The 24,264-nt window shown below is 36.6% G+C and overlaps 1 protein-coding gene across 6 annotated transcripts in view; it reads left to right on the forward strand.

Annotated features, from left to right (window-relative positions):
• The window catches only part of vti1a (vesicle transport through interaction with t-SNAREs 1A), a 151,043-nt gene that overhangs the window by 28,763 nt on the left and 98,016 nt on the right, over positions 1–24,264 (forward strand). For 3 of the 6 annotated variants that reach the window (XM_081393005.1, XM_081393002.1, XM_081393003.1), the window contains exons 4-6: positions 4,668–4,745; positions 9,762–9,782; positions 15,831–15,915. In XM_081393005.1, coding sequence (XP_081249131.1) covers positions 4,668–4,745; positions 9,762–9,782; positions 15,831–15,915 — 184 coding nt within the window. The remainder of the gene's footprint in view (positions 1–4,667; positions 4,746–9,761; positions 9,783–15,830; positions 15,916–24,264) is intronic. The other 3 variants (XR_014032120.1, XM_081393006.1, XM_081393004.1) reach the window with 1 other exon arrangement.

Here is a 24,264-nt window from a genome sequence, read left to right on the forward strand (position 1 = left end):
ATGCTATTGTGACATACGCAGAGTGAAATGTTGCTCTGTGCTTACATTTTATAAAAAAGAAAATTAAACTTAAATAATATTTATAATTGATAATATCTATAATTACAATATTATCAATTATAATTAAGTCTAATTATTTTCTTTTTTATGAAATGTAAGCACAGAGCAACATTTCACTTTGCGTTAGTATATCAAAATAGCATATTCATGTGATGATTGTAATTGTAAATATTTTGTTACAAATATTACATAATAAATATAAATATTAATTTTATATTTATAATTGTTATATTATAAATAATAAATTATAATTATAAATATTATTTAAAAGTCAGATTTTCTTTTTCTTTTTTAAAATTTTAAGTACAAATAGCAATATTTCACTCTACATTAGTATATCACAATACCATATTCATGTGATTGTTATCTCCGTGGCCTCCATTTGTTCCTGAATTTTCCTTCATGGTTTGTTTGTTTTTCATTTCATACACAGAGCTCAGTGAATTAAAGGCACACACCAGTAACCTGTGTGCTAATGAGAGACACCATGCTGATATCAGTCCATGTGTTGTGCACAGCTCCTGCGATTTTTACCACAAGCGACTAACGTAAATGTCACACTGACGCACGCAAAACCAAACGCATCTGTCCATCTATCAGCCGTACGACCGATTTGATGTTACCAAAGGCTAAAAAATGTATCACAGAGGCATAAAGACCCTCCTGCGACCGTCATTACTTTGTGCCTTTATCTGATATCGTATCAAGTGGACAAAAAAAAGTGCTCTCTTAATTGCACAACCTCCTACAATTTATTTTCTAGATGTTAAAAGAGAACAGCAAGATTATGTGTGTGCGGATGGATGTGTAGCTTCCTGTGCTTGTGTGAATAGTATTCTTTCTGCTTGCGGATGGTGTTAGACCCCTGCTAGGATGAGATGCATTATTTAAGACTGTTGTGATACTGGAGCCTGCTTGAAAAGGTCTTTGCTTTCTTCAACCAATACAGCACTTTACTATAGACCAGATGCACTCATAAAAACACATGACGCTTTGACCGCTGTTGCAGAACACAGCTTAACCACACATGATGCATGCACACAATGCCTTAATAACAATCATATTAAATATTTCTATGTATTTAATGCCATTCATTGTTAGTCATAGTCTTTTTCTTATCTGCTTTATAGATGTGATGTTTTGTTACACAAATCATCAGTATGAGGTGAATATTTTTCTTCTTTCTTAGCCCCCCCCCCACACACACACTTCAATCGTCAATTCCCCTTAAACATTTTCAGCAGATTATTAGCTCCAGAAAGAAAAAGGTTAAATGGCAATTTGAGGCAGCCACATTGTTTTTGAGTAAAGTCCCATTAATTCGAAATCATAACTGGCCAGACATTTTCCCACTGGTGAGAAATACTTAATGAAACACACTTTATAAATTAAATATCATTAATTACTCTTCACGGTTTGCCACCAGCCGTGTGGTTTCCGAGTGGAAAAGTGGAGGAAAAAGCTTTGGCAGTGTCACTTCAGGGCCTCTCATTAAACTCTGCCCCTGGGTATTTTTATGCCTTTTAATGCCTATCTAATGAACTGTTTACTTTTGCTGCAGTTCAGGTTCCATTATTATTTGCGTCCTTGTGTTGCCGTTTGCTGTCAGTGAGCAGTGTGGTGAAAAAAAGAATGCAATATTAATGATGAACAATAAGAGATAGCGGTTGATTTATAATAAGATATTTTAGGGTAATTATTTCTACCATTTTGAAATATTTTTCATTCTCTTACTTTTTCCTGCCCTTAACATTAATCATAATGTTACTACAGAAACCAGTTTTATGGATGGTTTAAATAAGATGTTTTCTATTTATATAAAATAAATGTATGTGACATCTGCTGTAGTTTTGTTCATATTATTCTCATTTCACAGACACTATATGATAATTTGCATGGCTGATATAAATATTTAGCATGCATGATGCATATGCAATTATATTTTTTTGCATTGTGCATCATGTCAACAGTCTTATAACACACATTTTTGACAGGACACTAAAATCCTCGTCTCTGGTTTGATGAGACATGTCTGTTCTAAAAGGCAGTCAGACCACTTTGCATAAAGTTAAGACGGATCTTTGTACCTTTTCCCTGTGCTTCTGGGAATTGAAGCAAATTCTCACCCAAGATTAAAACAAGTGACAAGAGAAAGACCTTTCAAACAGATTTTAAAAAGATTTTGCCTTTTTTTTTCAGTAGCAATAAGCCATCTTCATTCTTACGATTACAAAGCCTTCTCTCTGGGTTTTTATGTTTTAGTGCAGGATTTATATTTGAGTGCTCTAGCTGAACTATGTATGAACATTAAAATCCATTGATTATTTCTTCTTTTTTATTTTTTAAAAAGCAAGAACTTAATTTTTATGTAACTTTCATTCACATCATTCTAATCCATTTGAGGTCATCATGGGTCATGATTAAATATGCAATACCCCAATGATCTAAATAAATAGCTCCACTTTATTAATGCATGGCATATAGGAGATGAGTATGTAGGAGATAAGTGGGAAAATAAATAATTCTAATAACCTATAACTCGGCTCAGATCCAATGCAAAGTACCAATCAAAGTATTTCCTAGGGTTAAGCAGTCAATATTGCCCAGCTGCTGTGCTATAGCAGCAGATGAAGGGAGAATAATCAGTGTGAGGCTTGTTTTACTGCAGGGGGAGTTGCAAAATGGTGTAAACGGGCTGGGAGAGGCGTCTCGCTTTGTTTCTATGACTAGTTTTCCCCTTCGAAGACTTAAGGCTGCATTTGCCATTCTTTTTGTGCGAGAAGCACTCAAAGGTTACATCGTGAAAGTGGTTGATGCTCTCAGCTACAACAAACAGCTATTTAGAAGAAGAAGAATGAAACAAAAATAGGGTTTGAAGACGATAGTGTGTGCATTCAAATGAAGGCATCTCCAAGGCTTCCGTTTTCAATTATGAACATGCCGACATTCCCCAAAGTTCCTCTGCTGTTCTTTAAGATGAAACTCGACTAAGATGGAACATGTGGGTGTGTTTTGTTTTTTTTCTCGTCAGAAGACGCGCTCTGTTTGTGGTGCTCGTTTGTGAAATAATGTGCACACAAATGCAAACGATTGCTTATCGGTTAAATCAGAAGTGACACGAGATATGACACGACACGTATTTATTTTGAAACCAAAAGATCTGTCAGTTTCCCTTCCCTTGCTTCCTTTTTGCTTTATATTAACTACTTTTGTTTGTGATCAAAATATTACGAATGCTGCATTCAGTTATAAAAATTTAGCATGGTGCAGATTCATTACTATACATTTTCAGAATTTAAAATGATCAGAAATTTTAGACTCTGATAAAACCCACCAAACAAACCCCACTTTTAGAACCGAAAGATCTGTCAGCTTCACTTTCCTCGCTTCCTGTCTAGATATCCCAGTTTGCTACATTTCCGCTTTATATTGTCTACTTTTGTTTATGGTCTAGTGATCAAACTATCACGAATGTTGCGTTCAGTTTTTAAAAAGATTTAGCATGGTGCAGATTCATTACTAAACCTTTTCAAAAGTTCAAATGTTCAGAAATTGTTGAGTCTGATAAAAACTCGCTAAACAAACTCCACTTTTTATTTTTTATATATTTTCATGTCATATCCTCCAGGATTTGACCGCTTCCTCTGCAAGAAATTGTGACACAGCATTGCATCACAAAATGATAGCAGTTCTTGGAAAGCAGTTATTTTGCTGTATAGTTTCCCCGTGGATCGCCTGCACCTTTCCCTGCTCTCATCCTCCCGAAGAGTGCCAGCCTGCAGGAAGAGCGAACAGAGGGAAGCAAAGGGCTCTTGGTAAACGCCATCTCAGTGTGTTTTTTTTTTCTCCGCCGCACCACCAGTGTGTGTTTAGTTTGGAGGGTATTTGAAGAGGTCGGGTGTGTTTGTAAACATGCCATACTCTGCTTCTGCGCTTGCTGAATCGGAGGTGGCACGCTCTGAAGTGTTGAGTGTGTGCGTGTGTGTGTGTTTTCTTTTTTGGACACGGCGTTCTTTCTCCCAACTGCGTAGCGGAGGAGAGACGGGGGAACGAGCCCAAATCTGATGGCACGCCAATCGCGTCGACCTGGGTGATGAATTATTCTCTGTCTAGCTCCCTGGCTTGGTATTATCACAGGGTTAGCCAGAGAACAGGACTGACAGCAGTGACAGCCCCCAGAACACATTTCCCTCTGACAACTGATACTTTCCTAATACGCTCCCTGCCTCTGTCTTGTACTATGGTCTGCTATTCTACACTTTTTATTTATTTAAGTGAAAGGGGGGCTTTTGCCATTGTATCTGAGGGCTGTGGTTCACTCAAGCCACAGTGTCTACACAAACTAGATTACACACACTCGGTTCTTCTCTCTCCTCAACATGCACGCGCACACACACACACTCGCTCCAGTATATCACCTGTATTTTTCTTTCATTTGTTGATCCAACAGGGGGCTCTCGTGCTTTAGAAATGTGTGATTTTTTTTTTTTCATGTCAAATGAACTAAAGATTGTTTTTTCTGTCTTTCTCCCCTTGCCCCACTTCTTTTTCCTTTTCTGTCTCTTCACTTTCTCTCTTTTTCCTCTCTCAACCTGTTTCCATTGCAGAAAAGGTCACGTATTGCCTACAGTGATGAGGTGCGGAACGAGCTCCTGGGGGATGATGCGAGCTCCTCGGAGAGTCAGGTAGGGTGTTAATCAGGGGCTGTGCTTTCCCAGTGTGGGTGGCTGCTCGGGGTGAGGACGGGTCAGGGCCACGAGGGGCAGAGAGAGGCAGGCATTGGCACCCAGTCATGCAGAAGCAACACTGTTTAATGCAAAGCTGCCCAGTGCTGAATGGGCTTCAGGCACTAACCAGCGTCTGGGCAGTACCAGATTGGGGTAAATTCCCGCTTTCTCCCAGCTGTTCACCATCCGCACAAGCACTTATTCTTCTAAAAATGACCCCCCCCCCCATCAAAAAAAAAAACAAAAAAAAAAAACTGCTGTTTCATAAGATCCTTAAACAGAGGGTGTCACTGTGGAAAAAACATATAAATAATAATATAAGGAATGATGGTTGGTATTATTAAGGATATAAAAAAATAAGTTTGTTAAAATGGATATATTTATTCTCAGATATCATATATATATATATATATATATATATATATGTGTGTGTGTATGTGTGTATGTATGTGTATATATATATATATATATATATATATATATATATATATATATATATATATATATATTCTTTTTTTCTCCTGTTTTATTTGTTTGTGTGTATACTCTAGAGTGAGCATTTAACATTTAGGATACAGTTTTATCACCTTTTTATATCACCTTTTTTGAATAATTACTGCATTTAATTATCTTGCTATATTTATCGAATGTGCCACATGTCAACACAGACACCAATCCACAAGCGTACAGACATTCATCATCTGTAACTGTTTTTTTTTTTTTTTTTTTGTCATTTCCCCCTTATTAGCATTTCACAGATGAACTTTGCACCACACATCTTACAAACATATGTAGCTCTAGCCGTGATGGGTAATTGATATGCATATTCTCACCAAATTAGTGGGACACAAAAATGAGTGTGACACTTCATACGAAGTTAGTAGTAGAAGTGTCCCTCGAGCTGTCAAACCCACAGCTAGACATTGATGGTTTTATCAAATTCTTGCCAAAGGAAAGAAAATTATAACTCGCGTTTGCTTTTTTTTTATTGACTCCCTTCTTGCTTTTGTAAAATCAGTTTATGACAAACCATATTACTTGAGTTGTTATTCAAGCTGCATTCAATGACAGCTCCTTTTATCAAAAATAATTATGAATTGTCATGGAAGGCACAATAGCTCATTTGATATGGATTTTTAAGATGCAGGCTTTCATACTTTATTCACTTTTGTGGTGTTTGAACAATAGGACAATAGTTTAAAAGGATTATATTTCAGTTCCTGAAGTTGCTTATTCCTTTTCATATTAGCAATTCTCAAAACACTTAAAGATAATTTGCCTAATAACAAGACATTAGAGACAATAAAAACAGTTACGTTTATGTTAGATTGCAGCCATTGATCTGGTAAATGGATGAAGTGCTTTGGGATGTTGTTATATTTATTGCCTTAGACACATTCAAGCTTCCCGCTCTCTGTCACCTACACTATCAAAATCCTCTTTTCACACAAAGACACAAACAATAAGCACAAGAGGGCATGAGGATGAGCAATGCACGTATGTATATATAAATATTTGAATACATTTGTAATTTGTAGAACACACACACACACACACACACACACACACACACACACACACACACACACACACACACACACACACACACACACACACATATATATATATATATATATATAGAGAGAGATAGAGAAATATATATATGTATTATTTTATTTTATAAACATTTATTTTTTTATCCATTTTCTAATTTTGCAAAAAACTTCTAGTAGAGTAATATGTATAAATGTTTTATCCCATTTTCCATGAAATAGGAAAATATGATCTCATAGTCATTTTTGTTCTGTATCAGTTTTACACATGCATTTTAAATATGCATAAACATTTCCTTAACAGGAGAAGAAGAACCAGTTTTCACTTTCCGATCAGACCTCAGGTGTTGAACTTAATTTCCATTTAAAAAAAAAATACTGAATTAAACTCGGGATCCTAACACAAGACTTGCTGTGAGTGGAGTGGTCGGAACTTCAGGTTTTTTTTTAATCGAGCGAGACAGGACCGATAGAGTGGAGGGGAAGAGATGTGGGGGGGGGGGGGGCACTGGGGTGAGTCGGTCAATTTAATTCCTTACGATCTAAAAGAGGTCAGGCTCATTTCATATAGCCCTGGCTGAGCAGATCATTACCAGTCACAAATCTGTTCGTTACATGGCGAGGATTTATAGCTAAGTAAATAGGGAGCCGTCATAAGTTCTGAAAATAGCGTGTTGGCCCTGCGATAATAGCTAAAGGACGGTTTAATAGAGTTCGGCATTTATTCGTTATCTGTATGCGGACAGAGACCGAATTGGCGCTATCGCTCTTTTTTTTAATAATGTGGTGGTCTACCGTTGCACTTTTTTCTTCAACATTCCCTCCCCCTACCCTTTCCACCCGAAACACACACATTTTTACCACACACGTACTTGTGAGAGCGCACACACATTTTTCGCACACGAATACTCTGCGGAATAGTTTCGATTTCAGACACAGCAGAAGGCATGGCCACGAGAGATTGGGCAGGTTTGAGCCGGCGTGGACCAGATTTTACAGGCTACAAAGGAAGCAGATTACCACTTGTATCGAGTTCCGTATTGGAAAAAAAAAATCTTTGTTTGAAAATCCGCTGATTATCATAACAGAAAAATTGCAGCAGTGCAGTTTTGAATAACAACCACATGAAAAAAAAAACCGAAGGAATGAACTCATCACAACATAATTAAACAATTTTGGAAAATTTCTTTCAGCTTTTCATCGACGTTTCCTCGAAAAAATGCTTGCGAGTTCAGGTAAAGCAACAAAAGACTGGTTGTCCGGTTTGGTTTAAAGCGGAAAAAACGTGGCTTGAAAGAACAACAGCAAGCTTAAAATCTTCCTGATTCTCTTGGTAAATCCTCGGCGAGGGCTCGCAATCGTCCAAGCAGCACAAATATGATAGAACAAGGTTTGTTTGGTGTTCATTGAGACGGTCTGCAGGGTTGTGTTTAGCTCGGGTGGGCTCACAGCAAACCCAAATAGCCACTTCTATAGTGTATTCACAAACTTTGGCCTTTTGAATAATGCAGGCGACGTAAGGAAGCTACCTCGAAAATCACCAGCTCGGAGCTGCAATTTGGCCCTGCTTATTTTTCGGGTCTGGTTGTATATACTTTGTGATTCTGAACTTAAATTTTTTCTACTAAATATTGTAGATTCATCATTTCTTCTTAGAATTTTCTTTTTTTTAATCTTTTGATTTTTAAAAAAGCATGCTCATGGTGTTGTTAGGATGTCTATAATATAACTTTTATTCTTTTTGCACACAACCCCAATTATTTAATAATTTTGTAATACAATTATTTTGTATCTCATATTTATATATTTTATTTTTTAATATGTTATTATATTTTATTTCTTACATGTTTATACCAGTTTTTATTTTTAAACTAATTTAAGTTAAATAAAATTACCTCAGTTTACAAATATTTAACCTAATTTAATTTTCATTTATTTATAAAGCACTTTACAACTGCACAGACCAAAGTGCTGTACAATACAACATACAATTGCAAAAAAAAAAAGTGATTTATTTTTAGTTGGTGTACAATTAAGTTAAATTCTTATTCACACCACATTTAGTTAAGTCCTTATCCCTCAATTTAATTGAATTATTTTGTTTTGTTTTGTTTGTTTGTTGCAAAAGGTGCATTGTTATATCAGAAACCTTTCATCCTAGATTTACTGACGTTCTTCACATTTAGCTGCAAGCATAGCTTCGCTGCAAGCTATAGCGGCCACCACCACCACCTGCACCACCACAGTTTAACATCACGCCCATAGATTCAGCCTTTTGAGTCAGGCATTAGGTTTATAATTTATGATCCAAGTTCTGTCTCTTTTCTGAAATGATAGCGAATGATTTAAAAATTGCGAAATTCAAAATGACCAGCGCACACAAAAAGAGATGAGAGGCCTTTAATAATGGCCCAGAGCTTCCCCTTAGATCTGCTAACCTTTAATCTCTGGCAAGAAATGGAGATTAAAAAATCACCTGCAACGGCTGACAAATTAAGAAACTTGTCCTTCCCCTCGTCTTCTGAATATAGGCTGATAAGCAACTCACCTTTTGCAGAGAATGCTTGTGTTAAATAAAGAGGCTGTAATGAATAGCTGCTATAAATGCTTAATGTACTTAAGTTTAAATTATGTTAGCCTCTTTCAGAGACCGTTCAAGGGCCACTAAGTGCATGGCAAGACACGCATTCTCTGTTTTACTAGTTTTAATATGAGATTCCCTTTTATCAAAAATAAATTACCCATGATTTTCTTTTTTTGTTCCATAATGGGTTGTTGCCATAAATGATATGCAACATCTCGGCTTTGTTTATGTATATACATTCATCCCTCCTGGGCCTAATGCATAATACACTTGACATTGATAGCGAGTCAGAAGTGATAGGCACATCCTGTAATAATAAAAAGGGAGCATTGCTTGGTGTCACTTTCTGTTTCTTAACCCAGAAGTAGGAATCCTGCAGAGTTGTTGTTGAGCCTAAATCCTCAAAGCTTCCATTCTTACTGTACGCAATCTGTATTATCCTACTGTACCGACTGAAACGCTAGTGTTTTTTCCCCCCTTATGCCATATCAAGTGCTGTGATGTGACTGTTTCTTTCCCCCTCTTCCTTGATGATGATAGTTTAGACGTCGTGAGTTGAGAAATCCATTCCCAGTCTCTTTGTTTAATGTGACAGCACGAGAACTTGATCTTTGTTTGTTCAAATAAGTCGGCATGAGTCTCGTGTTTAGCTTCTTTTAATGTGTTTGTCTGTGATTTCTAAATGCTAAACATGCAAACAGATAAATCGTCAAGGTTAATTCTGTACCCAGCCGCATGACTGATCTGCTTCCTGCCATGTCTCGGCTTTTTATCTATCTCTCTCACTCTTTTTCTCCCTCCCTCTCCGTCCCTCTATTTTGTGCCTTCATGTGGCAGCTGATAAAGTTACGTGAAGAGGTAAGTGCTGCTCTTCCTTCCCATTTTGGTTCCCTCTTTTTCCAGCGGATCCTCCATTCATTTTCCCGCTTCGTCAGAATAAAGAAGGCGTAATCAGATTTTTGAGTCTCTTTTGATTGAGCTCAAAATTAGGCTCATTTTTACATGCTGCTCTACGAGGAACTGAATCAAAGCTGTTTCACACCAAACCTTAAAAGATTTTATCAGCTTGTCAAAACATTCACCTAATATGAACATGCAACGAGAATGCTGCTTTAATAAAAAGACCGGGATAAGCTTTGATTCTCTTTTAGTGATGGTCAACTATTAGTTCAACAATAGTTGATTACTAGTTTAAATTTTATTTTGTAAACTTAAAAATAATTATTTTGCTGTTACTGATGTTTCACCTCATATCATAAACACTGATTTATTATTTATTTAAATGTCAAATTAAAAAGTATAATTTTTCACTGTTTCATTGCACTGTTTTTGAACAAAAAGATGCATCTTGTGGCCAATATTAAATTCTATGTTTTTTTTTAAATAAAAAAAAAACAAGAAATTTATACTTTTATCAGCAAGGATGCATTAAATTGATCAAAAGTGATTTAAAATGCCACAAAAGATTTAACCAAAGAATCCTGAAGCAAAAATTAAGCAGCATAATAGTTTTTAATATTGATAATAATAAAAAATGTTAGTTGAGCACCAAATTAAGATGAACTGTTTCTGAAGTATCATTTGACACTCAAGAATATTCAGCAAATAAAAAAAATCAGCATTGAATAAATTACATTTTAAAATAGAAAACAGCTATATTCACAAAATTACTAATTCTACTTTATTTTTGATCAAATAAATGAAGTCTTGCTCAGCATAAGATACTTATTTAAAAAGAAAATTCAAATCTTACTGACCCCAAACTTTAGAACGATATGCTATATGCTAATGTATCCTATTTGTAAATTTAGATCACCTTTGTTTTGTAGAGCATCTTAAGACTGATTAGTCAACTAATCATTCACCAACGTATCAATATTGAAAATAAGTAGTAATTTGTTCACTTAAGTAGTATACAGCAGGCATACCGAACCTTATTTACCTGTTTAACTCTTCTTTTAACTTCTAAATTGTTTCATTTACCACATATAAAATGAATTAGCCTATATTTCAGTCTTTATCACTTTTTCTTTTTGGCTTCTGCTGGTATGTTATTAGCACACATGGCTCTAAATATAACAGAATTGTGAATTTACAGCCAACTGTGGAGTTCTCTTTGTGCAACGTTAGGAAGCAGCCCAAAGACGTTTCCCCCACTCAGCGGATGAGAATACAATAGCCTGCCTTTTAGTTTGAGATAAGGGGACAATTTGTAATGTCTTTTTGTATTTGTAACATTCATCCGACTTGGAAGTGAGCATGTATGTGGATTACGGCAAAAAGGCTGTCGTCTCGATCTGCGTGCACGATCTGTGTGTGTGTGTGTGTGTGTGTGTGTGTGTGTTTGCTTGCTGGTATCTCCATCTCCTGTCTAGGGTTGTGTGTGTGTGTGTTTTGTTGTTTGGACTTGGGATTCCCCTATTCATAGACACATGCAGACACACACAGACTGCAATATCTGAAGATCTTCATTCATAAAGGAAGCCTCCTCTCAGTGGAGGACTGGATAGCACTGCATCATGCTTCTGCCTGCCTTTGTAAAGATGTTGTTTAGTAAATTATTGCTTATCTTTGAAGATAACGCTGTTTACAATGCAAATTTCTAATCCTTTCTATCTTGAAGAAATTGTAAAGATGCATTAAATATTTATGGATGGGAAAAATGAAAAACCTTATCTTCTCTTCTGTCATCTTACGAAAATAAAATGACACTTGCATCATTTTACTAATTCATTACTACTGTAAGTATGTGTCATCCTGTTATGTACTGTAAAAAAAAAACACAAATTCAAGAATAATGATCTAAAGTAGCTGATAATTCTCTTTACTCTTCCCCATCTTGAAGCTCTACCAGAAACATTTAAGTAAACAATCCAGAGCAGGCAGTGTCATGCTAGAAAATCCTCTTAGCTCACATAAGAGAAGAAATTCAGCAGTGCCTCTGGTTTGGAGGATCTTTCTATAGACTCCTGTGTCTGTGTTTGTCTGAACATCAGTATATTGTTTAGATTTCTTCACTTCCTATTGCTGAATAGTACCATCTGTAGAGCCACACCACCACCCTGCATTTATAATTTACATCCCCTCACAGTTCTACCTTGACTTGTGTTTCTCCTTCTTTTTTTGTTATTGTTTTTTCCCACATGACCAGACAAACTGGGAGTGTAGCATTTTTTCAGCCTTGGGTCAGAAGATAGGCTACCTTTAGTGGGTTCAACAGCCCTTGTTTTTACCCCATAATGCGTAGCTTTTAAATCACATTTTTTCGTTCTCCCATTTTACTGAATTTAAATCAAAGCCTGTGTAGCTTATACACACTTAGCCTGTTTTCCTCAGCTGGAAAACATGTTTAAATATTTAGCACCCTTATTCACAGCTGTTTGACACTTGTAATTCCTTTTCTTACAAGTCCCAAACAAACGGTGGAGAAGATCACATAGTCAGTCTGAATCATAGCTGTCATCATTATTCACTTTGACTCTACCCCCCCCCCTCCCCATTTGAAATAATAAGGAATCATCAAAACTTTTGAAAATTGCGATTGTAAGCGCTCGTGTTTGATATTGAAAAAAGGGGAGAGAGAAGGGAAGACAATTCTTTTGAGTCGCATTTGCATTGTTCCTGGGTTCCACGTTAATAACTTACAACTGAAGTGTGGTTCTTCACGAAAGGGAAAAAAAAAATGGTGAAGAAAGAAAAAAAACAAAAAAAATGCAACAAAAAAACCCCCCTCATTTATAGTATCTAAGAACGTCTTTGTTGAAAAAGTAGGTGTCAGATAAAAAGGCATACATGCTTTGGCACAAATGAGAAGGGGCGCGCGCAGAGGCGGTCGCTGGCGCACCAATATTTATCATGCCCTCTTTAAAAGAAGCTTCTGTTGAACTCCATAAGACCAAAAAAGAGAGACAATTTTGACAGTCATGCTGCTCTAATAGTGAATAAATGAATTATTATCGGGTTTCTTTTATTCAGGTCAGTTTGGTCTATGAGAGTGAGTGATATGCATCCAGGGCTTTTTGTTTTAAATATCTGAACTGATATGCTATGTCTAAGGTGCTTTGTTACTAATAAAGATCTCCTTGCGGATGCATTTTGGATCCATATGTCGGCCCTTTATCCAAAACAAATTCGCAGAGAGAGGTAATTCGTTTTGATAGGTAAATCATTTACATTTTCAGGAAGTCGTCGTTGTCACGTTGTTGTCGTCCTTGCACCTACGTGGCCACCTTCGTTGTTACCCTGGTGTGTGTCACCCTCATGCACAATAGACATCAACCCCCCCCCCCACCTACACCCACACCTCACCCCTCGGAAATATAGACCGACTGAGAGAGTGAGAATGAGCGAGGGAGACAAATTCAAGAAAAAGCTTTGAAGTGGCTTTCCGGCGCGCGAGTCTGCTGGCCGTCTCCCCGAGACGTGTCACCTTTGCCGAGAGGGAATAGGAAATCACGTTTCGAATGGTAATGATAACATACTAATCACTTGAGCTCTTTGAAGACGGGGGAGCGAGCTACTCTGTCAGTATCCCCGGCTGCCTTGTGCTTCCAGGCACACAGGCACATCCCTGGTCTAGGTGTATTAGTTTAAGCGGTGCATGTCAATACGTCCCCTCCATCTCAGCTGATCCAGAGGGGCTCATTAGGCAGAGATGGCTCCCTTTTCCCCATATGCACTCCCACCCCCGTTCTCTCCTCTTTCTCTCTCTCTCTCACACTAACACCCCCTCCCTTAAACTATTAAAAAGTATTTCAGCTATTTTAAATGACATCTGTCAACTGAGAGGAGGTGAAGAAAAAAAAAAGTTCAGATTCTTTTTTTTTTTTTTTTTTTTTTTTCTCTCTCCCTTCTCTATGATTGTCAAACTTTGAAAAGTGGAATGTCGTCTATTTTTCATTTCATTTCCTTGGAGTGATTAGCAGCTACATATTTTGACAGCTTAACTAGAACTGGAAACTCGTTTCTCTCTTTTTTTCCCTCTGCCTTTATTCTTTCTGTGCATGTAAATGGGAATAAAGGTTACCATCCTTTTGAAATATAGTTACCTCTCTCTGTTATGTATTTAAAAATGGAAATGCAGTGGTCTAATTTAGTGTTCATAGTCAATTATATGGCTTATCAGAAAATGGGAGTGTGTGAATTGTGGTGGATGATTCATAGCCCTGTTTTCACTGTCTACAGTGGGGTTCAAAAGTTTGAGTTGAGACTTCAAAGTTTTAAGAAAGCTGAATGCGCCAACTTTTAAACAAAGATTTGGTATGAAATGAATTCGAGATATTGCAAATTCTAAACAATTTTTAAGTCAGTAATGAAATAAGTATAGATTTGTGACAATGAACTTCTTTGTACTGATGGTTGATGTTCTTCTATTGAAGCACAAGATGCTCTTTGGATCATTCTCAAATTCAGGTCAGGTCAAAATCATCAGGTTTTAAGAAAAAAGGGAACAAACCAAAAACAGATTTTATAAAAAAATGAATTAGTAATGACAAACCTTAAATTAAGTTAGGAAAATGCAAAATAAAAGCATTTTCACAAGTGAACTTCTGGACCCCACTGTAGGTTATTTTTAGCACTTGTATATTTATATATGTATGAGATTTCTTTCTACATAAAATATAATTTCTAGTGATGTATTGTGTGTGTGTGGGTGTGCGCATATACTACAGTTCAAAGTTTGGGGTCAGTAAGATTTTTAAGTTTTTCGACAGTATTTTATTTTTTTATGACTTTTATTCAGCAGGGAGCATTAAATTGATCAAAAGTGACAGTAAAGGCATTTATAATGTTAAAAAGATTTCCATTTCAAATAAATGCTGTTCTTTTGAAATTTATATTCATCAAAGAATACTGTAAAAAATGTATCACACTTTTCACAAAAAAATATTAAGCAGCACAACTGTATTCAACTGTGATAATATTAAGAAATTAGCATATTAGAATGATTTCTGAAGGATCATGTGACACTGAAGACTGGAGTAATGATGCTGAAAATTCAGCTTTGCTGTCACAGGAATAAATTAAACCTAAAAATATAACATTTATTTAATATTTTCTATATTAAAATAGAAAATGTTTATTTTAAACTGTAATAGTATTTCACACTATTACTATTTTACTGTATTTTAATACTATGTTATTTTATGTTATCAAAAGATAACAAATCTGAGACCACTTCATTCGAAGGACGGATAAATGCTGTTTATGTTGTGCAATATTTATTGCGTCTATCTCTTGGCCATGGTGCCTATTTTCATATTACGTTTATTGACTTCTGACTTTACATCTGCAACTCAACACAAGGCATACCAACCTTTCTTTAAAAAAGTTGACATGCCTCATTGGTTTGCATTATTTAGAGTGACCCCTAAAACATCCAAACTGCACTTTAGAGAAACCATCAAGTGTTGTCAGCATACATAACAAATAAAAAAAGCTTAGTGTAAAGAGGTTCATGGTGGCATCCTGAACTTATCAGACTAACAGATACTGTGTAATCTGAAGCAGCATTTGAAAATATATTGCAGCTCAATTAGCCATCCCTCCCATGCTAATCTTTGCCCTGGTTCTAAATATGAGCTAATGAGATCTAGCAACACCTTCAGAACAAATCCACTGCGAAAAGGAAGTCTCAATTAAAAAGAAAGGAAAGGTGTTAGATTGGATCTCCGTCCTTTTTTGCTTTAGAATTTGCACGAAGATCAGTCCAATTTGTTATGAAAAACGCAACTCGTAATTAGACGTTCTTGAATCAATGTATAGGTTAAATTTATTCTAGTATATTAGTCTATTGCCTTTTGTCTTAGTGTGCCTATTATTATGTTGAAAAATGTCTCTGTAAATAATGTCCTATTCTTCTCAATCACTCTCATTGTTTTCTTTCTGTCTGTGGTCTGTTTTCAGAGAGCACATCTGTTGGACAACACAGAGAGGCTGGAAAGGTCATCTCGGAGGCTGGAAGCTGGCTACCAGATAGCAGTAGAAACCGGTAGGCATTCTGGGTAGGGGGGTGAGCGACAGTAAATTGTCTCGCTCGTATGCGTGCTAAAAAGAGAGAGAGCTGAAAAAAAAAAAACGCCTTGACGACTGGTGACATTTTCAGGAGCACATCAAAGAGAAGCAAGGGAGAGAAAGGTGTAGAGCAGCAGCCGCAGTGCTGTTAGACTCACACAAAACACACTGCCTTATTTCCATTCACCTACCTGTGTGTGTGTGTGTGTGTGTGTGAGAGAGAGAGAGAGAGAGAGAGATTTTAATATGGGTACCAAATGATGGCATGTCGACTAGAATAAACAACAACAGCCTGCCTCCACCGTCCTGCAATTCTTAGAGCTAAATAAAGACATATCTTTTAATAAACTGATTTCTAAATAAAGCACCCTCAACGTCACCCGATTCACACCTGTCTGAAGAATAGTTTTCATCTTTAAATACAAGAAAATGAACTAATTTAGATCTGAAATAGATTAAATCAGCAGACATCTTTTTTTTTCTTTTTTAGCCTGACTGTCAACGTGTTGTTGAAGCAGAGTGTATTCCTCAGAGACATATCAAAGCTCGTTCTTCAAGAAGCTACTGGCTTTCTTTGGCTTCTGCCTTAGTTTTGAAAAGTTTGTTAATTTACACTATAATGGTAGGGTGGTTCGTGCGCCACGTCGACACAGTTAATAATTCAAATCAAGAAAGGGTTGCGCAGACCACTGGCTTTTGATGTCTTGCAAGAACAACTCACAAATTCATAAATGCAATCTGCATCCTCTGCTGAAAAATTTAGTTTCATTTATTTTGGATCCTCTCAAGCCCATGCTTGGTATTTTCTTTTCCTGCATAATTTTTTATATATATATTTTCATTTCATCGAATGAAGGCCTTTTGTTTTTCTGCTATTCAGACATATTTTTTTACTAATGTCTGCCCAATTCAATTGCCTGCTTTCTAGTAGGAACCAAAGCAGAAGCCCATACACTCCAACGGTGGGATCAGACTCCCTGTGAGAGGAGTTTTTCCCCCATCAAGGACGGCTTCTGCCTCTGAGACCCGTTACAATGCCCCACTGCTCAGTGTGGGAGCCGCAAGCGCAGAACAATGTCTGTTTACTCAGCCTTTCTCTAACCGCGTTAAAGCGCAACTCGGCCTGTGCTCTCACTCCTGTGATCCTAATCCCTGACCCCCGTACCCCACCGACCACCCTAACACTCGCGTACACACACACCTGCATCTTAAAAGTGTAGCGGCAGGTAGTCCTAAACTGAAGTGGCCCAAGAAGGACAAACCTTATACTTTTGGGATTTGGGCACAGCAACTGTGCGGGAAATGCACGGAGTCGCGGTAAACACGGACCTGCTTCGGTGGCTGTTGAGGAGCTACAGGGATAGATGCGCTTTGTTTGGGTTGTGGCGGTGACCTTCGCTCCCTGTGTCACACTGAGGCAGATCAGCCAGTTTATAAACCGTGTGTTAAAATTCACTCGAGCGGCAAACCACACCTGCTACAGCGCTGTCTATCGAGCGCATACGGGTATCTGCTATTCTGTAACAAAACAAAATAAAAATTCTAAATATTATAGAAAATAAATGATTATATAATTGCTAATAATAAAATGGTATTTTTTATAGCTTTTCTATTTTATAAAATAGTAATATAATTAAATATTGTATAAAATATTTTAGATTTGGTTTAGATTTGTTTATTTAGTAAATACATTTTTTTTTTGCTTTTACTATAATGTATTGTCTGTGTATACTTTGTGTGTATACTTTCTACACTATATATATACATATATTTATATTGTACTATATTATTTTACTTTAAGTATAAAATAATATATATAAAATGTATTTAAATGTTACACAAACACACACAATACATTTGAACATACGTGTATATATATATATATATATATATATATATATATATAAAATAGCACAGTAAAAATAATATCAGTATGCTTGCAAATGGTATATAAATTGCAAATTACTATATAATTTACTATACTTACTCTACAGTTACAGTCAAATTTACTTCAATAATTTTTTCACTACTGGTTTAATCTAGTTCAATTCTTTGTTCCAATAATACACAATATTGTTTAGATTAAATTGTTTTATCTTTGATTTGTAATTTCTGTTCATTTGTAATTCATATTTAAAAATTTCACTAGAAGAATATATTTAGGATTGAAACATTTCAAACCTGCATTTCTTACTAACCAAATTATTTGTTTTTCATCAATGATGATTTGTCAAATTTGTCGTAGACTGAATTCTTAGAATTTTTTGGAAAAAATCTACTGGGATTTTAGTAAAATACTGCATATCCTCCACATCGTGAATTTTTGTATTTAAATCATATTATTTGGAATCAAATTTTTTTAACCTTGTCAGTAAGGAGACTGTGTTTGTGTGATTTTTAAGGGTGATTTAGTGTGTGATGCGTTCAGTCCAGCAGCAGCAGCAGCGTGTCAGGAGCACTCCAGGCCCTCTGAGAGATATTGAGAGTGCTCTCTGGACATGCAGAGCTTTTTACCAAACTGTTTGTCTCATAAATAAAGTATGGGTCTTCATTAGGAGAGGGCACCCACTTTAAAGCTGCCTGAACCAGAGGCACGCCGGCCTGAAGAGAGCCTGGAGTACAGTAGGAGGGAGCAAAGCAGCCAATTTAAAGGCATTTAAATCAGAGATGTCCCAGAGCCCATGAGCATTAAATAAACCCTAATCAAAGAAGTGCCCGGCTGTTTATAAAAGCCAAGGAAGTGGGCAAAAGAGTTTTTGTATGGTGGAAAATAAAATACCTAGGGGTGTAATTTTGTTGTTTGCACTCACATTTGGGATTGTTAAAGGATTTCAGAATATTTAGTCACATTTCCCCCCCCTAAGAAAACAATTTAATCACAGGCAGTTTATGGAATGACCTCAAAATCTATTAATTAATCATAATGAATTTTAGTTAGAGTGTCCGATATAAACAAACAAGCCGAGAGAAACAGTGTCCGTAAGAAGGAGAGCGGTGGCCCTTGAATACGCAGCAGCCGCTGCGGCGGCGGATCGATGGGGCAAAATGAAACCAGCTCATTAGGGATTGATTTCAGCAGTGTTTAGATAAGCAGAGTGGGTCGGGGCCTGGCCCCTGGGGCCCTCACCAGGGCCCAAAGTTCACGCAGAGCCAGGTAGAGAGTGTCTCTGCAGGCCATCATCTTTATTAGCACCCAGATAAGCTGATTAGGCCTTGTCAATCAAAGGTGCCAATGACTCAATCGAGAGGCCCTTCTTTTCTTTCTCTCTCTCCTTCCTTTTTTTCCTCTCTTTTTCTTTTTTTTGTGATAAATCATTGAAGCGACCAACAAAGCAGTAGCCATGGCGGCTAAGCTAAGCAACCCTGCAGTTGTCACCAAGACAGACGACGCAAAGACCCTGTGATGATGTGACGACTGTATTAAAGAGTACATCAATTTGTTCGAGAGCGGTTTGATTTTTTTTTTTCTACAGTGATATTAAAAGAGCATACGAGGTGGGAGAGTCGTCATTGTCGTCGAAGGCTTTGCGTAGAAGCCGAGCGTGCCCCCGATAGAAATAAATAATGAAATAAATGATCGAATGAAGAAATAAATAAATATGTTTTGTAAACATGAAGAAACGCTGCTCCTTTTGAGTGTGAGCACGGCTTTAAGACATGCTGTGTCAGTCCATGGGTGTTAGAGTGTCCCAGTAACACACGCGCGATTGTCTCCATCTCTCCGTTTCACTCTCTGTAGCTCTTTTTCTTTCTCCTCCATATTATCGTCATTCTTTCATTTTCTTTCCTTCATCCCTCTCCTCCAGACTTTCTGGTTGTTTTCTGCCATTTTATGAAACTGATAACTTTGAATGGAATTTCCTTTTTTTCTTTGTGTTGCCATGACCTTTTCTTCTCAAACACTTAATTTAGACATTTTTAATTAGTTGTTATTATTAAGTATCAATTATAATAGTAATAACTATAACAATAATAACTATTCCACCAATGTATTTAAAATGTCTAAAATAATGTAAAATTTCAACATGGAATTGAATGGATTTGGTTATTTACTGAAAAGTTGTTTTAATTTTAAATAATATTTTTAATAATCTCTAAAATAATATAATATTTAGTTATATAACAAAATTATGTTATAATAATAATGATAGCAAATGACTGGAAAAATTGAATGTTTAATATTGTACTGAAAATATTCCATTATTGTTAAATATGTTGAATGAACCTCACAAATATATTTAGAATATGTAGTATTATAAATGTGTATAATAACAATAATAACAACAATAATAAATTCATTTAGAGCTGTTTTATGCTGAGTAAATTTAGGTAAATGAATGAAAAAAGTCAAAATGAAATTGACTGCGTTCAATAATGTACTGAAAAGTTACTGTTATTGTTAAATAATCTTTTGAATAATCTTTTAATATAAAATTATATATTTAGAATATTTAGTTATATTATACAAAGTTATATAATAATAATAATAATAATTATGAAAAATTAATTTAGAGCAGTTTTATGCTGGGTAAATTCTAAATAAGATATCAGTATTTTTATCAAACTATATTTCATTTGCTGTACAAGTAATATTTCCTCTATAAGTAATTGTTTCATTGCCTTTCATTATTTATCTCAGCGTGGCTGTTCCACTTGATTTCCATCATTGTATAGTCGTGTTTAAAGTTTCAGCACATCGCTACTGTTCTCTCTTTAATGAGGACAATTTGGTGAAGTGGATTTCCTCGAGGTATAGCATACCAAATAACTTGGGTTTTTGTAGTTTGCTGGAATCTGAATGCCGTATTGTGTTTCAAAAAGAATATGCCGTTATTTGATAATTGTTTGATTCATGGAGCAGAGCCACAAGAGTTAAATATTTCAATAGCAGAGTTTGCAGATATGCAGAAAGGAGAACTTAGCTAGAGTGGGTTTTCTAAAGACAATGGTGGGTTTTTGTGTTGTAATGAGGGCATTTTCTCATTGAAAATGTATGTTTTTTTTGGCTACAACTTAGGCCTGTACTTTAGAAGTTTGAACTTATGTTAGAGCTTATTAAATATGAATACACAATGTAAACCTCTTGTTAAACATTGATTCAAAGAAATATGTATATAAGTGATGGGGTGTGTGAGTGCAATATAAGGTTTTCGACTCCGTAAATCTACCTACGGGTGAGCTGTTTATCGCGAAACCCCCCGGCGGATGAAAGGCAATGTAATAATGATTTTTTTTTCTCTCCTAATCGGGCCTTGTCAGCGAGGCGTCTTATCGTGGAGAGGAAAATGACACCGATACTATCGAAGAGCCCAGAGTCCAAGTTTGTGTCGCTCCCCCCCAATCACGCCGGACCCGGCCTCGCCGTATCTAGCGCCGCCACAAACGGCAAGCGGCGCTTTTTTCATCTGGACTTCAAAAACGGTCCCCGTCATTAAAATTGCACCCGCGTTCGGCTGCAGGGATCAGCCGCTCCGGAGCGAAAATGGGATGTGGGAGAGGAGGCTCGCTAAATGTGCTAATTCTGTCCTCACATGTTTACGGCTTAATTTTAATCGGTTTGAGCGAGGGAGGAGGGAGGGGTTGTTTGGGGGGGGGCTGAAAAAAAAAGCCTCACATTGCAATAAATCGCCATTATCTTTGACACCGAAAGACTCAGCTGTTCCAAGGATTTTGGGGTCTGTGAGCAACAGTATTATATGGAGACACACAAAAGTGTTTACGCTTGAATTGCGGTGGCCGAGGTGCACTCACTGATTTCAGCACGTCTAGACAAAGGGCCGGACTTTCACAATGGCAAAGCCAGGCTCTTAATGCAAGAGCTGAACCAACAAACTTGACTATAGCCGGTGTGTTTGTGTTCGCATCTATCTGTCTCCGGGATTGCCGATAGAGAGTGCAGGTGTCGACTTGTTGATATATTCCAATCGGTATTATGATATTTGCTCAATTTAAGTTGCGATCATTGACTGTTGAGTCACCTAACGTGTTTTGAGAGGTTTTTTCCATTGGGTGATGGGGAGCAGATCCGTTTTTCTAGATAAACTATTGAGTGACAGAACGAGAGGCAAGCTTTCCACTTGCATATTATGAATAAGCCTCTCCAGCAACACTTGCCACCAGCTAAATGCATCAAAATCCACAGTATCCTCAGGACTGAGTTCAAACTTAAGTTGGACTGAAACACATGAAAGAGTCAAACACGTATAAATGTGTAAAAAGAAAAAGAAAATATGTAAAGAGGCAATTACAGGTCATAACTATTTTATCTAATTATTATTATTATTATTATTCTCAGATAAAGTACATTGCTGTATTTGAAATGGACTGAGCACTGTGATGTAAAATGTGACCAGTCTTATTTTATTAATGTCTCATTTTATTGTTTCATAATTCTTTTTTGTATCATTAATGCCACAAAATGTATTTGAAGTAACTTGTCAGAAAGGTAGAGAGAGAGAGAGAGAAAAAAACATTTTAATTTCAGATCATATGTGTCTATTTATATCAGACACACACAAACAGTCTTTCATTGACCTTTGGTTGACGGAGAGAGAGTGAAAGAGGGCACTCGAGCTGGATGGCGTTAAATAAAACTGTTTTGGAAGGAAATGGAAGACAAAAGCGAATACCCAGGACCCCCATGGGCGCTTCCTCATCGGCCGCTTTAAAGAGCTGGCACATCTGAGGCGCCGCAATATCAAAAAGCAGAGAGAAAAAGTGAAATGAAGTAAAAGGAAAAGTGGAGAGGGGGGAAGAGAGAGTGGCAGTACCTTGTCACTGCGGAATGAGGATCATAAACGGTAATTGTGTGATGGGAGTGACACGCTGATGACAGCAGATTGATGGCAGTTGAAAAGCGAGCGTAATTCACTAAGGAGTCGCAGAGAGTTGGGTGGCTGAGATTAAGAGAGGAAACTAGTCAGACTGAGCTCTGAAAACACAGGCGGAGTGGGTACATAAGGGCAGCGTTTTAGGCTTCACTTGTGCTTCCAATTTTGTTTGTTCTCGCTTTATTTATGTCTCTCAGTGCATCGGACCAGAAACAATCCTACTCACAGTCCTACTCAGAATACTGCTTTTTTATTAAAAACATGTTTTGGTTTTGTGGATATTTCTTCTTACCCTGATAAATTATTCTAACTATGCTAAGCATTTGGATTTTAGTCATTATGGTAAAAATGTAAAAGTTTTGTTTAGATGCAGTTTTGTTTAGAAGCCAAAAACTCACATTAGACACTTAGACACAAAAAAAAAAAAAAAAAATATATATATATATATATATATATATATATATATATATATATATATATTAAAACAAAAACTGGTTGGCTTTTACTGAGCAATACAGATTTTTCAAAAAGTGCGTTAAGATTTGAAAGTCAAAATTTAGGTTTATTATATTTCTGAATTATTTTAATTTCACTATAATAATATTTCATTTATTAAATTTTTATATAATATATATTTTTATTTATTAAAAGTGTAATTATTATATTAATATAATTTATTAAGTAGAATTCATATTTAAATATAATTTATTTCAATTATTGTTTTTTTATTTTTGAGCAGTGGAAACAATAGAAAAAGTCCTACATTCTGTTGTGGCAATCAAATATTTATAGCGACAGTCTGACTTAAAGTTGAAATATGTTTTTATTTAAAAAAATAAAAAACACCTTCATATTGAGCAACAGTGTATTTTTCTGCCAGTCTTTAAACAGTCAGTCTATACTTTTTATTAACAACTTAATAGCTGTTAAATATATAACAATACTGGCTTCATCATCATAAGTTTGAACAGCTGCTGGACCTGCTTTGTTTTGGATAGTTAACCCAGCACAGATAATCTTATTTGTTTTCAGATTAAATATGGCTCAATGTGCGCTTAGCGCATCTCAACGCTGACCACCTCACAGTTTGCAGTGCGTATAAAAAAAGGCCATCATTAGCGCTGTCCGTCTGTCCCTCTGCGGCTGCTTGTGTCACACCGTCCCTCAAAGTGGCTTCCTCCTCGGCGGGCCGCGCCCTGGGCCGGTGCGGCCGCGGGCTCAGGACGCCCACTGAACATGAAACGCATCGCCCGATCTGTCAGCTGGGGGCTCCATCTGTCAGTCAGTGGGACAGCTTCACTTTTGTCTGGGGAGGGAGCCGGGCAAGTACAACGGGGGGGCTGCCGCATACCCCATTTTGCGTTGTGGAGGAAATCCTGCTGCCATCGTCCTGACATATTTAATAATAGTTTGCAAGACTTTTATTGAAGCAGACTCTTTTTAAGGGGCAATATCGCTGCCACCTAGGGTGCTCAATGTATTTAATTACTGCACAC

This window comes from Scardinius erythrophthalmus, assembly GCF_964197995.2.
Source record: "Scardinius erythrophthalmus genome assembly, chromosome: 18".
NCBI lineage: Eukaryota > Metazoa > Chordata > Actinopteri > Cypriniformes > Leuciscidae > Scardinius > Scardinius erythrophthalmus.